Raw genomic sequence first — 17,500 nt, 5'->3', positions numbered from 1 at the left:
ACCCATTACAGAGGCAGATGGGACATCCTCATATTCATGAAGTAGGTAAACATGAGAATATAGATGTTTTGGTGATTTAATGAAAACATCCATGCCTGGTGATCTACCGGACTGGGGTTCCAGTCCCGCTCAAGCTCGATAGTTTCTTGTATTGTTTGCAACCTCGCCATCCTTGTGAGCTAAGGATGGAGTGTTTTGGGGAGCCTATAGGTCTACCTGCTAAGTCATCAGCGCTGATCTTAGGTATATATGGTCAGTGTCAAGGGCATTGTCCTGCTAGATATGGCATCGCCACTGTCCCTTGTCTCTGCCATTCATGAACGGCTTCTAAACCTTAAACTTGAGTAAGACCTACACAGAACGTTGAGGTAGACGTTTTTGTAGACGTATCCATGGTCATTGGAGGCATTGCAAGATATGACGGCTTTGTGGTCCAGACTCAGGGTGTCGAAGACGATCTGTGGATGAGTGGGATTGTAAGTTCAGTATTAAGACCTGTCATCTTTGCAATAATGGTTATTAATTAGAAAGATCGAGGGAATATTGAATGAATAAATCTATTGGACATTAAAGTTTTTATATTGAGTCAAAGTATTCAATACATAAACAACTAGAAACAATAAATACATAACAAAGGGCGCTATGAAATGTGACATGGCACTATTTAATGTTTAATTATAGAAGATAGACTGCACAGGCTACGAAAGGGCGAGAAGGAAACTATTGGCAGAGATCGATCGTTCATAAGGATATTGGTCCGAGTGCAAATTTAGTTTTGACTATGATATTAGAGTGAATAGCTGATGTTAAAATTGTTTCTATATATGGAAAAAGGGCCTATCATTCCTATTACTTTGCTGAATGTTAACCTGAATGTACCCCTCATATTTTGGAAAACATTGACATTTTTATTTATCTTAGCGATTGCACTAATTTCCACATAGTTTTGAGCTAAAGCGCCGTTAACAAATACTGAAATAGGTCCTCAACAAAGCCTGGTTTTCTTCCCTGGCTAAAATGTTATTCAGGGATAAACTTACGAGTCATCATCAGCATTGTCTGTTTTATGGAAACACTTTCTCCACTCAATTTAGGTCCAATCACCGTTCCCCATTCATTAGTTAGTTCGGTATTATAATAGATTTAGAGAAGATTTTTTTTACATATCTAGAATTCCTGAAGCGTCTCATTGAATAGTTTGGTCGCCTTTCAAAGGCCCATTTTCTGATGCCATGGCTCAATGAATCTATAACAACTGGCCTTTACTCTGACGTGTACTTAAGCTACCGGCGGTATATTTCTTTAAGGGCTGTTTTGCATATTTCGGTTTTTATTCGGTGTTATATTGTACATGAAACCCACATTTTATATCCAATGCATACTTGATGCTCAATAAGATTTATAATGGTAATGAGTGTTGCAATTCTATAAGCTCTTGTTGCAAAATCTGAAAGTTTAATCTATAAAGAAGTAATCAAAACTGCAATAAATGGAAGGAATAGATAAGCTTATGGGCGCTTTCCTTAGTGGCCCGGATACCCCCTGGGAAGTTATTCCAATGCGTTTAGTCCCAGAATTTCTATTTCAAATGTTCTTTCATTATCAGATAAAAGAAAAATAATATTCAATATTATATTAGATAGCTTTGCCATCATAATGTTAATGCTTCATAAAAGCCATGAGACTGAAATGTAATCAAATGAAAATTATATCAGAGAATAAAATAGAAGAATGCGAGTTGTTTTTTCCTAATTATTACTAGAAAATCTTCTTCCAGTTGTTTTTCATTATTTGTTTTTACAAACAAGCCTCAAAGGTTTAGTGAGGATCTAGAATTCAAAATTACTAATACTGGTGCTTAAAGAAGAAGTCTGAAATGCAAAATTTGAAAGCTTAATCTATAAATCAGTAATCAAAACTGCAATAAATGGAAGGAATAGATAAGCTTATGGGCGCTTTCCTTAGTGGCCCGGATACCCCAGGGAAGTTATTCCAATGCGTTTAGTCCCAGAATTTCTATTTCAAATGTTCTTTCATTATCAAATAAAAGAAAAATAATATTCAATATTATATTAGATAGCTTTGCCATCATAATGCTAATGCTTCATAAAAGCCATGAGACTGAAATGTAATCAAATGAAAATTATATCAGAGAATAAAATAGAAGAATGTGAGTTGTTTATTCCATAATTATTACTAGAAAATCTTCTTCCAGTTGATATTTTTCATTATTGGTTTTTACAAACAAGCCTCAAAGGTTTAGTGAGGATCTAAAATTCAAAATTACTAGTACTGGGGCGTAAAGAAAAAGTCTGAAATGATAAAAATATAGTAATGATATTTATAATAGTTATAATTATTGTTATTGGCGATCAGGATGTGATCACATTAATGGGGAACAATATGATCACACCATTAATTTACTTCACGACCACCACAGGATAGGAAGTAGTATTACTCTAGACAGTACGTAAATTACTCAAACTAACAAACCCATGTCTATAATAAGCTCACACGAAACATCCGAATGATTGAAGACATTAAGGCTTTCAAGAGGAAACGGAAGACTTTCTTATTTCATCAATCGTATAACAGTGACGATTTAACAGTAAATGAACAATACGTGATATGAAATGTTAAATACTCTGAACGAACAAGGTAAAACGACAGTGGAGGTCCTGTAGAGAGTGGGGTTCCCCTGCTGCATGGGACCGGAAAAGCAGCTGTCAAAGTAAAAAGTTAAGTATATTCTGTATCTCACCGTTGTGTCGTGCGACTCCATAACCTCTCCATCCTTGGTCCAAGTGATGGTTGGTTCTGGGTCACCGCGAGCCTCGCAGTGGAAAATGGCTGATTCTCCTTCTGGTAAGTTGACGAAATCGGGTTCCACCACGAAGTGAGGAGCGGCTGAAAAATGGGTCACAGGTTAATGCTCAGTAAAACAAGAAGAAAGGTTATTGATAGACAAGGGAAGAAACAAGATGAACAGTGGCATGGAAAGAAATATGATAATTGGTCAAAGGAAGAAACGAGTCGATCAGTAAAGTAAGGTAGAATAAACGCGATCAATGGGTCAGGTTAATGAAGTAACAAAAAGTTCAGCAAACGAAGTGAAGGAAGAACTGAATGCCTTCAGTGTATAAAAATAATGTAAGGAAGACGATAAAACAAGAAACAAGGTTATTTTTAGACAAAGGAAGAAACGAGATGAGCTGTGGGCATAGAGAGAAATAAGATTATAAATGGTCAAAGGAAGAAACGAGTCGACCAGTAGAGTAAGGTAGAATAAACGCGATCAGTGGGTCAGGTTAATGAAATAACCAAAAGTTCAGCAGACGAAGTAAAAGAACTGAATGCATTCAATATATAAAAATAATGTAAGGAAGAAGCCGATAAAGGAATTAAGAAAGATACAAGATAATTTTCAGACAAAAGAAATTATGACAAATGCACAAAGAGAAGAAATAAAATTATCAAGGATAGAATAAATGAAGAAACCAGGGTGATCAAAGGACAAAATAAGGCAAGAAATAAATTTAAATGGCGCAAGAAGAAAGAAGATTAGATACTGTAATAAAATAACTTATCATCTACACTGGTAGAAGATCTCGTGCCTTGAATGAGTTGGGCTATAAAAAGCTCTTTCCTAGAAAAAATCTAAATATATCTACAAATGAATTAATGTTCGACTTAACAAGGAATAATAGTGATAAGCTCCAATGATAAATCCCAAGGATGAAACCAAAGCAATAAGAGGAGTAATCAGGTGTGCCTATACAATACATGTCATTCATTTAATCGGTTTAGTAAAATTACAGTAAATTCCCCTCAGAAAAGATGTTAACTACTTAACTTTTTTGAATGATTAAAAGACAAATTGGCTTAAGTAACGATTGATCAGAGTATGTGCTCGTAAAAGACCACGCGACTTTATTTACTTTTGAAGTTCAAGTCTCTTCCTAAGTGTAATGAGTAGCAGATTAATAAGGAACAAACGTATAGCTCAAGTAGCGTCTTAAGAATAATGAAATCGATATTTACTATAAATAAAATTGAAAGATTTTTTTTTTCACTAACAATAATGTTGAATACAATTGAATATGGATTTCTATTTTATGCACCCCGTTTTCTTTTGGTTATTTTTATGAGTAAAGATTTTTGTCTGTAATATATATTTTGTTTATCAACAGTACTTCATTCGTTCGTACTTTCCACTAATTCTTTTGTGATACAGGACAACAATGAAAGAGAGAACAATAGGACTTAACGAAAGGTCGAGACAATAGGACAACAGAAGCATAAAAGGTAAAAAGAGAGGTGAGGGAGGTTTGTTGTGCCATAAAACTTCTAATTCACTAGAGGTTGATTATAATATTCATAGGGTCTCGGATCCAGGCTGGTTGTGAATATAAAGTCAAGTAGATATTCAGATTAAGAAGAAACGAGGACTACTCATTTGTTTATTTCTTTCTTGATGTTTGTCAGTCTCCGTAATTATCATTTGGATATAAGATACCTAGAGGATTGGAAACGCCATGCTAGGTACGATTACTTTTAGATAACAATCTTACTTAGATTAATTGATTGATTTGAAGTTCTCTGGCATCCTGACATTCTAGACATTTAATATGTAGTTGCGGTATGCTCTAAATGACCTGTTACCACACATCATTCTTGGGTGAGTTTTTTATTACTATGTCCTCATAACATACTCCCAATAAATATATTGGAAGAAAGATATCAATAGGAAAGAACCATAAAAGGAGGAAAAACTAGTGTGGCCATAATTAAGATACTAAAATGAGGAGATAGAAATGGAGGGAAGAAAAGTTAGAAGCCTCATTTAGTTACAAGAGGTGATATGTATATATATATATATATATATATATATATATATATATATATATATATATATATATATATATATATATATATATATATATATATTATATATATATATATAAATAAGTAAATATATATATATATACATATATATAAATAAGTAAATATATATATATATATATATATATATATATATATATATACATACATACATATATATATATATATATATATATATATATATATATATATATATATATAAAGTATTAATCCACGGGAACCCTAAATATCAAAATCACTCAAATCTGGTATTAACAGGGAAAATTCATGAGAGACGACTGGTGAAATTTAACAGAGGCCCTTTGCGTCAATATATACATATTTTTATATATAAATATATATATATATATATATATGTGTGTGTGTGTGTGTGTAATATGAAGACCATTTCCCCTAACAGGAGTAGCATTTTATGAAACTAGCAACTAAACAGTCACTGCTGCATTTATACTTTAACTACAGATCTTTCCACTTTACCCTCTTTGTACACTTGCACAGAGGACTCAGTATCCAATACATGCATTATTTTACACGCTTTTCCCTTTACATAATATTGTTTGTACAATTTATTGTACAATCAAGGATTCAATCGGTTATTCGAGATTGCTGTGGTCATCTTTATTATTATTATTATTATTATTATTATTATTATTATTAGCTAAGCTATAACCCTAGTTGGAAAAGCAGGATGCCATAACTCCAAGATTAAACCCTCAACCAAGAGAAAAATGGTTTGATTTTGGAATGTCCTAGAAGAGCTTCTACCCTTACCAAGTGGAAAGTAGCCATTGAACAATTACAGTGCCGTAGTTAACCCATTAAGTGAAGAAGAATTGTTTGGTTATCTTAGTGTTGTTAGGTGAATGAGGAAAGAGGAATATGTAAAGAAGAGGCCAGACTACTCGGTGTATGTGCAGGCAAAGGAAAAAGGAGCCGTATCTAGAGGGTGTGGAACCAGAATCGCTTGCTCACACTCGACGTAAACTGTGAAATGGTGAGTCTCTCCCTCTCCAGCCTCGTTGCTGGCCTGACAGTAGTAAGAGCCCATGTCTTCTTCAGAGATGTCTGTAAGGGAGAGGACCTTGCCGTTGTGTTCCAGCTGGTCGTTCTCCACGTCGGCACGGCTCTCACGCCACCATTTCACGGTGGGAACTGGGCTGCAAAGACATTTTTGTTGTTAGAAAATCGTTTTATGGATGAGGTGAGAGGGAAGGGTGGGTTGCTTTTCCAATGTCCTATGCATTAATTCTGTATGGATATGTGTATACAAATATGTATATGTATGTATATGCAAATACATATATATGAATATGTATATATATAATATATATATAAATATATATATATATATATATATATATATATATATATATATATGTGTGTGTGTGTGTGTGTGTGTGTATGTATGTATATGTTTATACACATACATGCATATATATATATATATATATATATATATATATATATATATATATACATATATATATATATATATATATATATATATATACATATATATATATATATATATATATATATATATATATATATATATATATATATATATACACACACACATACTCTATGTATATGGAATGTGCATACATATGAAAACAGACAAATATTAATATATAAATGTGTGTTGTTTAAAATTTCACAAATTAGCAAAAACTCTTCATCGAAACATCGAGATACATCATATAGGTAACACTATCAGACTTACTATCCTCCATAGACGCAGTACAGCTTGACGTCCTCTCCGGCTAAAGTGGTCACTTCAGGGGCGCTGACGTGTTGTTTGACAGGGGCGACAGGGGCCTCCGGTAGTGTGACCTCGTCGTCGTCGTCAGGATAGCTGACGTTGAGATAAACCCAGTTGCCCATGCGGTACTCGGTCCTGCAATGTCAGTTTAGTTATGTAGACTATATTACTGTGATTTGAAGAAGTGACATAACAACCAAATTTTCTATCCATGTTCTTGACTTTGGTCTGACAAATTTTTATACCTCAGCCATTCATTGAGTTGTCTGTAGGTACCCCTGATCAATTGGTTTTTAGGTACCCACGATGAATTTCTTTTTTAAGGTACCCTTGATCAATTAATTTTTAGGTACCCCTAATCAATTGCATTTAAATACCACTGAACAATTGTTATATAGAGCACATAGACTTTGTCACTTGCCAGAACTCCTAGCTATAGCTATAAATAATGTGAATAATGTGTCATTGTTACTCTAGGAATAATTTACATGCTTAACTTAATCAAAGTATTCCCAGATAATACTTGACAACTCCTAAAGTGATCTATAAACAATTGAAAGATAAAAGTATACGATAAACACATTGATATTTTGTTGAAAGCCGTCTAGCAATTGCTTTGGTAGTACAGAAAATACTTATTCATTAAGTTGAACCAATTCAACATATCCAGTTCAAGTTTAGAGGAAAAGGAATTAAGCATAAGCAAAGAAGGGACATCTCATATGATTAGTAATTTCATTTATTGTTTCTAAAATATACTTATTAGTCATCTATTACTAAGTAAAATCATATCTGTATAAGTATTGCTATATTGTTTATTAGTTTTGTATCAGTAGAAGACAGGTAACTGACAGCCTTGGTGTTGTTTTACCTGAAAATTGCAGCAGTTAATTTTGTGAAACATACAACTCATATACTTTTTAATGATAGGTAAATGTAAGATACGTTTTCAAATTGAGAGACAGAAAATGCATAATCTTGTGGTACCAGTCTAATCAATATATGCTATGCAGTATTCTTACTACTTTTGAAAGATTCCATTAGAATAGTTATGGTTATAAGTAGGTTATACGTGGTTCTAATAAATTGGAATTCACCAAGGTACAGATTTGAGAAATAATCATCTTGATATTGGGTCAATGAAATATGTGTATGGTAAATTCCGTCTGTAAGTTTCGTTATTATTAAGTATCAATTGTTGCATTCAATGTAAGCTGAAAGAAATGTATTGTTTCTACCAAATATTACTGATGTACATTAAAAGAGCTAAAAGCCAATGGCATGTTAATGAGGTGACAGTGGGATATTAGACAGATCCATTAACAGTGCTGAGATTTGTGACGCCTATAACGTAAGCTTCCATACCAGTGATTTCTGTTCGGTAATAAAAATCATCGTATAGTGGCGTCACAATCCTAAGCTCCGAAATTCATGTTAAGTAGCACTGTTTTGTTCAGCCTGAAAGAAATTACCTGAGAAACAAGAGATGTGTTAATAGATATTTATTACAATCTATACGTTTAAAGCTGCCGCGAATATAGTTAGTGGTAACGAAAACCTTTTTTTTTAGGAATATGTAGATGCGGTTAGTGCTCAGAGACAGCCACAAGAATCAGTTTTTGTGTTTCTTGTCTGGTGAGACGTGCTGTAAGAAAATGAGACTGTTAGTACATTGCTCTCTTTCGAGTCGCCTTAAAATAAAGAGGACGGTTTGATAATTATGTTGAAGAGTGGCATGTACAGAGCAGGACATGAAGGGAAATACGAGCTTGATATCCTACCTCCCGTATATATCGATGACGGGAACTCTGCTCACTCTGGAACCATAAATAAGACGAAAACAAAACTGAAAAACAACACAAGGTTTAGATTTCCCACTCTATGACACAAGCAGACTACTTGGGAAGGAACACGCGCAACCCATGCAGAATATTTAAAGGGGGAATCATCGCAATCTTTCTCGAGGATAAGAATATTATGACAAAGATATCTGGTGATATTTTCAATCAGTAGATAACGATATGTTTTCTCCTATAATACTTGGAATATTTTTTTCTGTTTAATATTAGTTTATTATAATTTATATTATATACGTAAATTACATCATTATTATTATTTCCATAATCGTACATATATTTATAGTTAACAATAAATAATGTCAAAAATTTTTATTTAATTTCTTTTGTAATATTTTGATAAATTTAATTTTCAATCTAGTAGGAATATTTATTTCCTTGGACTAGAAATGGCTAAATCATGAAATGATTTCTAATGAATCATTTTTTTTATTCTAATTTTTTTTTTCATTCGGCTTCAGTCCATATTACATGAACACAATACCAAAATATATTTTTTTTCCTACAACAGAATTTAGTTGATGCCAACGTAACTTTTGGATTACTATAGATCTTGAGAACTACTGTTTAGTGAACATATTTTGGTTCTGTCAAATCTTAGTGTCTAGTTGGTATTTTGCAACTAAGGTTAACTGAAGCTTCTAAGCTACATGATGCGAGAAAGGTTAGAAGATTTTCTCTACAGCGAAATCTAGTTAATATATAAGTAAGCTAGATATTGCGAATGAACGATATGTAATGGAATTGCTTGACTATGCCCTTTTAAATAATTCAATTTTCTTCCGATTCTCACTAAAGGATGAGCAATGTAGAATCGGATTTTATTTTAGTTCTTTTTATCTTACTTCGAGGAATGTATTTTTTTTTTCAACATTATCGTTAAAGAATAATCTATCTGTAGGTAATTTTTTCGTAAATGTGCAGAATTTTCTAAACAGCTTTTTAAGGTATTCTGATATTGTTCGTAGAGTTGAACACAAGGAGATCGTTTTCTGAAGATGATTATGAAGTTATTCATACTCACTTCATGGTATACGAAAGCAGAGTGAAAATATTGAAATAACTGAATACAAAATATATAATTATCTGTTTGGTTTCTTTTCTATAAAGATGAAATAATACAGTACGGTATATATTAATAACCTTAGGAAACCTTAACGTTGACATCACTAATAACTCTCTCAATATATATATATATATATATATATATATATATATATATATATATATATATATATATATATATATATACATATAAACATATATATATATAAATATACAGTATATATATATATATATATATATATATATATATATATATATATATATATATATTTATATATATAAATAAATATGTATATATGTATATATATGTATAAATATGTATATATGTTTATATATATATATATATATATACAGGTGTATATATATATATATCAAAAGTGTGTGTGTGTGTATACTGTATATATATATATACAGTATATATCATATATATATATACAGGTGTATATATATATATCAAAAGTGTGTGTGTGTGTATACTGTATATATATATATATACAGTATATATCATATATATATATAATATATATATATATATATATATATATATATATATATATATATATATATATATATATATATAATTTACCATAAGTCATGTAGGAACTTATCCAAATTATATTCAATCTTAGGAACACCATAAAATCCCAGAGAAGGAAATAAGCAGTTGATGCAATCATAGGTGTAGGTATCAGCTCACATGATAGTGCCACTATAGATCTATAAACCAACATTTTGCTAGTACTTGAAGCACCAACAGATAAATACTTATTGTTAGTCACTATAAAAGAAAAAAAAGAAAATAACTAATTTTTTCCTCTATGAGTCACACTCAAACTCACACACAAATAAAAACAAGTAAAATCAAAGGGTAACAATTGCACTCAATTATGCCTACGGCAGATTGAGAGACGTGACGTCACCACTATCTGGAGCCTCTTCGTGCACCTCTGGAACTCCTTCTTCGCCGTGTACCAGGAACATTTGGTACCAACTGTATGACAAATATCAGTAGAATATTGGGATATTTAAACATCAGTAGAATATTGGGATATTTAAACATCTGTAGAATATTGGGATACCTAAACATCAGTAGAATATTGGGATATTTAAACATCTGTAGAATATTGGGATATTTAAACATCAGTAGAATATTGGGATATTTAAACATCAGTAGAATATTGGGATATTTAAACATCAGTAGAATATTGGGATATTTAAACATCTGTAGAATATTGGGATACCTAAACATCAGTAGAATATTATGATATTTAAACATCAGTAAAATATTGGGATATTTAAACTTCGGTAGAATATTGGGATATCTAAACAGCAGTAGAATATTGTGATATTTAAACATCAGTTGAATATCCGGATATCTAAACATCAGTAGAATATTGGGATATCGAAACAGCAGTAGAATTTTGGGATATCTAAACACCAGTAGAATATTGGGATATCTAAACGATAAATAGAATATTGGGATATCTAAACATCACTATAACATTTGTGGTATTTAAACATCAGCAGAGTACTGGAATATTTTAGAGGGGGCATTTTATAATGAGTATTGCTTCAAGAGTTTGTACCACAAATTTCTCGGTGTTTTTTTTTTTTTGATCAAGTTTTATATCGGTATAGTCATATAAATGTAAGGATTGCTAGGAAATACTTAATAAGTATCATTTTATTGTAAAAAGAATTGAAACTCGAAGTTTTCATTTATGATGAATCTAAAAATTCTCTTTAATCAAAGAAATTTCACGTAATAAATTGATAAAGACCTTTATCTAATACCTTGTGTAATATTCACATATGAATAACGAGGATGTAAATAAGAGAAAATGGTTATTTAAAATCTTTACCATTCGAAACTACAATTTTCAAAAGGGATTAAGTTGCATGATTTTTCCATGTTTCAATTAGAAATAAACATTTTATTTCATAACCCATCACCGTCAAATTTCTTCTTTATTAATACTACTTGGAATTCTTGTCAGTAGGAAAGGTGACCCCTGTAAAGGTCAACCTCATAATGTAATTGATTCTTATCGAAAAATAGTTTACTAACGAATTTCATAAATTTTAGTGCAAGAATCATGAAGAGCCTCTGACTGAATTGCGGCAGAGAGAATTCTTGGCGTGGCAATAGAATTTCCGATTATATTTAGCAGGTTACTGCACAGTGAAAGGGATTCGTTTGCAACTAAGCATTGCATTATCCGAGACATTAGGTTTAAATGCTTTCCTTATTGATTGAGCTGTTGCCTAAGAAATCATCCTATTAATCCAGGAGTAAATGACGCTGCTCTTATAAAAGGATATTCTATTTAACATTTCAAATGTTCTAATGAAAATAGATATTTTGAATCCCTCAGTCGAGAGAAATATTTGGAAAATTCATGCAGGAAAGATTCTCTTCCGTACCTGGTAGCAGAAGAAGCAGCGCAGGCGTAGAGGGCATCTTCAGAGGCATCCTCTTTAGTGATGTAACTGAACCATAGGGTGCCTTCTTCATCTACTGTCAAGCGGGGAGAGTCCAGACTGCGTAGGGAACCGTCAGAATTCTGTTAAGTTTAAAGTCCCTGTCAGTCATGTGATAATTGAGCCTCTCGTTGCCGAATTTATTATCTATTGCACTTGCATGTTTATATACATTTATAATTATAGGGTGTATATACACGGGGGCATATATATATATATATATATATATATATAATATATATATATAATATATATATATATATATATATATATAATATATATATATATATATATAATATATATTATTCTTTTTCAACTGGGCTCCACAAGACACTGGAAGAGTTAGAAGACCCAGGCCTACATGACTGAGAACTATGAAGTGTGAAGTAGAAGATGATGAATGGAGAAACATTGCTTTAAAAAAAAAAGTTCAAGATAGAGACGACTGGCGAAATCTAACTGTGGCCCTTTGCATCAATAGGCGTAGGAGGAGATGGTGATGATGATATATAAATATATATATATATATATATATATATATATATATATATATATATATATATATATATATATATATATATATAAAATATATATATGTATATATGTGTATATTTATATATATATATATATATATATATATATATATATATATATATATATATTAGTAAGAGTAGTACATATGGTTGTGAAGCCCAATGAAAGAGAGAATGCATAAATTATCAACGTATGTTACATCAAGGCAATATAGAATGCAGCAGTGACGTACATGTATAAACTCAAATAAATGAACATGAATTAGATTTATAGCAACTAGGATTTTTTTGTGATGTCTACTCCGATTGCTATCTAAACATAAGAAAATTATTCAAAGATTCAAGCAAATGAATTAAAACAAGCTTACCTGCAGAACCCAATGTACAGTTGGCTCGGGATATCCCTCAGGAGGCGTGCAAGGGAGTCCCAAAGGTTGCCCCAAGGCAGCTGTGACCACTCGAGGATCACCCTTGGGGAAATTACCCAAAACAGCTCTTCGGACCATAGCAACGTCGCTGTGGACCTTGCCCACCTTGTTTTCTGCTATGCACTGATAATCACCTGCGAAAGGGGCACAAAAGGTTAAACGTCGATAATGTTATTCATACTTTTATTCAATAAGATAAAGGACTTGGGTCATAAGATGATTGAGGGTATGATTCAGAGAGTCAGCAAACTGGCAAAGTACTAAGCATATATTATTAGCATCTTTCAAAGTTAACAAGAAATTGAGGTATAAAGCTATATACTGGTGAGCATGATTATCTTATTGGTCCAGTAAGCCTATACAATAAATTCTATACTGTAGTATGATTTGAAGCAGTTGTTTTGACATTAATAATCTATTACTAGTCTAACCTAGAACCTTGTGCCACAGGACCCCAACTTATTATTGATAATGGCATCCTAAGCTATACTAAAAAGGCAACATTTTAGTAATAATGGATTTTCGAGATTTTTAACTTACTGCCTTTTTTCAACATTGCATGAGTTTAGTTATAACTAGCACATCCTCTAAATGTACATTATTCAAAGAAGATGGTATTTTTGTGTAACATGGGACAAAAAATGACGAGATTTCTTATTTGAAATTAAAATTCAGACCACAATATTTGACCGGATTGTACAAGGTTCATCTTTTCTTTGTAATGTTATAGTTTCAACTTTACTGAGATATCTTAATCAAATATAAACTCAGAGGTTTATTCCTAGAGCATAAGCTTAGGAACAAGCTATCAAGGTAGGTTTAAGGACAAAGTAATTACGATATATCTCCATCATCATTTGGGGAAAGGAAATGTAAGGTAATCTAGACGAATTGAAGAAATAATTATTTTACTTGGCTTTTCTATTCTTTCATTTTCTCCCAGGGTTACTTCGTGTATTAAGTTTCAAATATTCACCGGGGAAAGTATACTTATTTTAGTGTTTACACTTCTCCATTTTTTCCGTATTGGGCTGTTTTCCATCCTTGGGGCCTTTGGCTTTATAGCTCGTAATTTTCTAAATGGGGATATAGTTTGACTTGCAATAAGAATAACGATAATTTGACAACTTTATCAAGGATGTTTCAGGTATTTATTAACATACCCATATACTTGTATCATATGATCTGGTCATGGATGTTTTTGTGCCCAGGTTGTACGCCGGCTGAAGATGGGTGTGACATAAAACCCAAAATATCCTAAGAAAATTGGTATAGCAATAAGGAATATTTAATATGATTTCTTCAGTTAATATTGAAAACTTGATGCACGACTTACCACTGGAAAAAGAAAAATAGAAAAAGTATAAAAAGTTGAATGAAATTGAGAAACATTAATTTACCAAAAATCTGCTTATATATCAAAGAAGGGAAAAGCTGTTATGGTATTTTGGGGACCATTACTATTTGTATAAAGGTCAGGTGTTCCACTGCTTATTTTAAGGTTATTCTGAGAGGGTATTCAACATAATGGAAATACTGTAATGTTTTACTCTAACCAATTTTTATGTCTATGTGCCTTAACTACTTTCTATTCACTTCTGTGCTATTAAGTTTGCTAGATAATCTCCATCTGGAAGTTTATTTATTTTATGATAAATCCAGCTTAAAAAAAATATTGCTACCTTTTATTTTATTTTATTTTATTTTTAATCTTATAGATTGACCAAACTGCAGAACTTTGATATCATTCCATCAAATATCAAACTTTATAGTTCATTGTACTTTTGAGATTTATTATCTCAGAGAAATTTAGAATTCTTCATTAATCATATCAACAATAAAATGATCATTTTTCTCACCTTCGTCTCCAGGTTTTGGGTCATGGAAGACCAAACTTCCTTCCCCTTCAACCATCTCGACTCGGTTTTTACCATCGTCTTCCTCTTCGATATTGAACGGCTCTCCATCTTTCAACCACGAGTAGCTGCAAATGGAAACGGTAAGTCACTTGAACATTCCAGTAATAAACCATCAAGGTGGTTAGGGACAAAGTAATTATATCACCATTATCATCATCAATATTGTATCCACTCCATAGTGGACTTATTACATTTGTAGAGGTCCAAATCTGTATAGGTTATATCACCAGTGTGCTATTATCAATGAGCTAAGTTCTTAAATACGCGGAATACATAATAAAACAATTTTTTTCGTGAAATGACAATTTGAAATTAATACAGTAGTTAATTGAATTAGTTCTATTAAAATAAACAGTAAATTTGTGCCAGTTATATGGTCAGAATTCCAACTGAAAAGAAATTCGATCCAGATTCTTATGTGGAGATCAACTTCACTTGTGCCACTGTAGTACCTATTAAATGGGTAAACGTTGACAAAGAAGCAAAATTTTCTTTCTATACGGCTGACAGTATTAAAGAATGTAGGGCATATCTTACAACAAAAGCATCTACCTTTCCGTATCTTAAATTTTGCCCGTTTCTTCAGAAATACAGAATACTTTATAAATCTCTCAGCCATTTTCTGGTACTTGTAAGGTACTTGCAACGTTTAAAACTCGCGTTCTCCACACAGCTGATCTTGGGCCATTGGGAAGTATTAGGAACGCTCGAGAGGCTTGACCTCCTAAAGAAGATATCGATAAACCCAAGACATGTAGGTCTTGGATAAACCCCTTTTAAAGTCTGAGGACCATGAGTTACGACCAATTAAGTAAAGAGGAGGAATCTAATAGTTGAATTTATAGACACACACACACACACGCATATATATATATATATATATATATATATATATATATATATATATATATATATATATATATATTTATTTATATATGTGTACACGGTTTATATATTGTATGTATGTATGTCTGTATGTATGTTCTTAAGAACACATTTCGATAGTTTTATAGGTTAGGTAGAATTATATTGATTCTTTGACCCGTCTAGATGAGAAACTAACACTGACCGAGGCTTACAAGAAAATAGTAAATTAAAAAGGGTGGTTGGTGAACAAATTTGCATTTTGCGTTGCCTGTAAAGGTCGTTATTAATAGGATTTCTTAGCATTTTTAGAAAATCTTGCACCGATGAAAATTGGCATAAGATATTACTGTATAAATACTTTTGCAAGCCTCAAGTGTTGGAAGAAAGTGGAAAAGTTCAAGTACCGTTGTTAACATTCCACAATAAAGAAATAATAGTGTAAAGGAATCAATATATCTGTTATTTTATTTGTTTTCGTTTCTTATGTCAACATTAAAGCAGTGTTCATGGTAAATAGCAAACAAATCCTAAGACTCCGAAATAATATGGCTGTCTTGGCTCAGATGTATTGATCAGGATGGCAGATATCTTTGTGAGTTTTGTCACCCTTCCAAAACATTTAAATCAAACGAATTTGATGGTTACAGCTCTAAAAAAACACAAATCCATCCCTGCGTCTAAACGTCCATCTTTCCCCCTCAGTAGTAATTCATTGTAATTGTCCTTCCTTTTAATGCGGAGGAAAACCAGTATTCTCCAAACCGCATCGGATTCTTTTCGTTGCTCTTTCATTCAAGTCAGTTTTGAAGACGTCGTTTGAACATATCCTCAGAATTTTAAAGCTTGGAAGAAAAGCGACCATTGGGATAAACTATAGGAAGAAGGTTAATTGGAAAAACAGTTGTCAGATGAACAATATTTAGTATTTTATACGCTTTATATACACGAGCTTGTGCTATTTATTTTAATGATTACTTTCTCTTATCTGAAGATGGCGCTGTTAGCGAAATAAATCGTTGGCACAGTAAGATAAAACGATTATGTATATATATATATATATATATATATATATATATATATATATATATATATATATATATATATATATATATATAGAGAGAGAGAGAGAGAGAGAGAGAGAGAGAGAGAGAGAGAGAGAGAGAGAGAGAGAGAGAGAGAGAGAGAGATGTGTGTATACTACATATGTATAATTGTGTTTATGAATATACGTGTATTCATTTTACATACTATATATGTATACATGTATGCATATACAAAACACACACACTTACATATATGTAGTTAGAGTTATATAGATCTCAGTTACATTAGTCTATATACCAGTATATAGGCCTTAGTATATTATATTCTAACTTTTCATGCAAAAAGCAAGAAAAGACAGATAAACGCCAATAGAAATATTTTGGTAATGTGTAATTCCATTGAAATGAAGATTTGTGTATTTTCGGTTTTGTTAAAGAATAGTTTTGTCTTGAATGGCTTTTATATTCTACTCATTTGTAATCTTTGGATTCAACTTCCGAATTTTATTTGATGATGATCTCATTTATATTGCAATAAAGGTAAACAGACGAATTAATTTCAGATTATAATCTCTTAAGGTTCAATTTAGATTCTTAACGATAAAAAAGTTAGATTTCAAGTAATCCAAGATCTAATTTCCATG

At 31.8% G+C, this 17,500-nt stretch overlaps 1 protein-coding gene across 13 annotated transcripts in view; it reads right to left on the bottom strand.

Annotated features, from left to right (window-relative positions):
- LOC137642719 (uncharacterized) overlaps positions 1-17,500 on the bottom strand; it is a 546,468-nt gene that overhangs the window by 104,640 nt on the left and 424,328 nt on the right. For 11 of the 13 annotated variants that reach the window (XM_068375540.1, XM_068375533.1, XM_068375537.1 and 8 more), the window contains 8 exons: positions 14,887-15,011; positions 12,968-13,161; positions 12,010-12,149; positions 10,481-10,576; positions 6,626-6,799; positions 5,875-6,059; positions 2,762-2,907; positions 356-458 (listed from right to left, as the gene is read on the bottom strand). In XM_068375540.1, coding sequence (XP_068231641.1) covers positions 356-458; positions 2,762-2,907; positions 5,875-6,059; positions 6,626-6,799; positions 10,481-10,576; positions 12,010-12,149; positions 12,968-13,161; positions 14,887-15,011 — 1,163 coding nt within the window. Of the gene's footprint in view, positions 1-355; positions 459-2,761; positions 2,908-5,874; positions 6,060-6,625; positions 6,800-8,445; positions 8,482-10,480; positions 10,577-12,009; positions 12,150-12,967; positions 13,162-14,886; positions 15,012-17,500 lie in introns of all 13 variants that reach the window. The other 2 variants (XM_068375541.1, XM_068375545.1) reach the window with 2 other exon arrangements.

This window comes from Palaemon carinicauda, chromosome 6 (assembly GCF_036898095.1).
Source record: "Palaemon carinicauda isolate YSFRI2023 chromosome 6, ASM3689809v2, whole genome shotgun sequence".
In the NCBI taxonomy this organism is placed as follows: Eukaryota; Metazoa; Arthropoda; class Malacostraca; order Decapoda; family Palaemonidae; genus Palaemon; species Palaemon carinicauda.
This window is presented reverse-complemented; position numbering and strand designations above follow the sequence as displayed.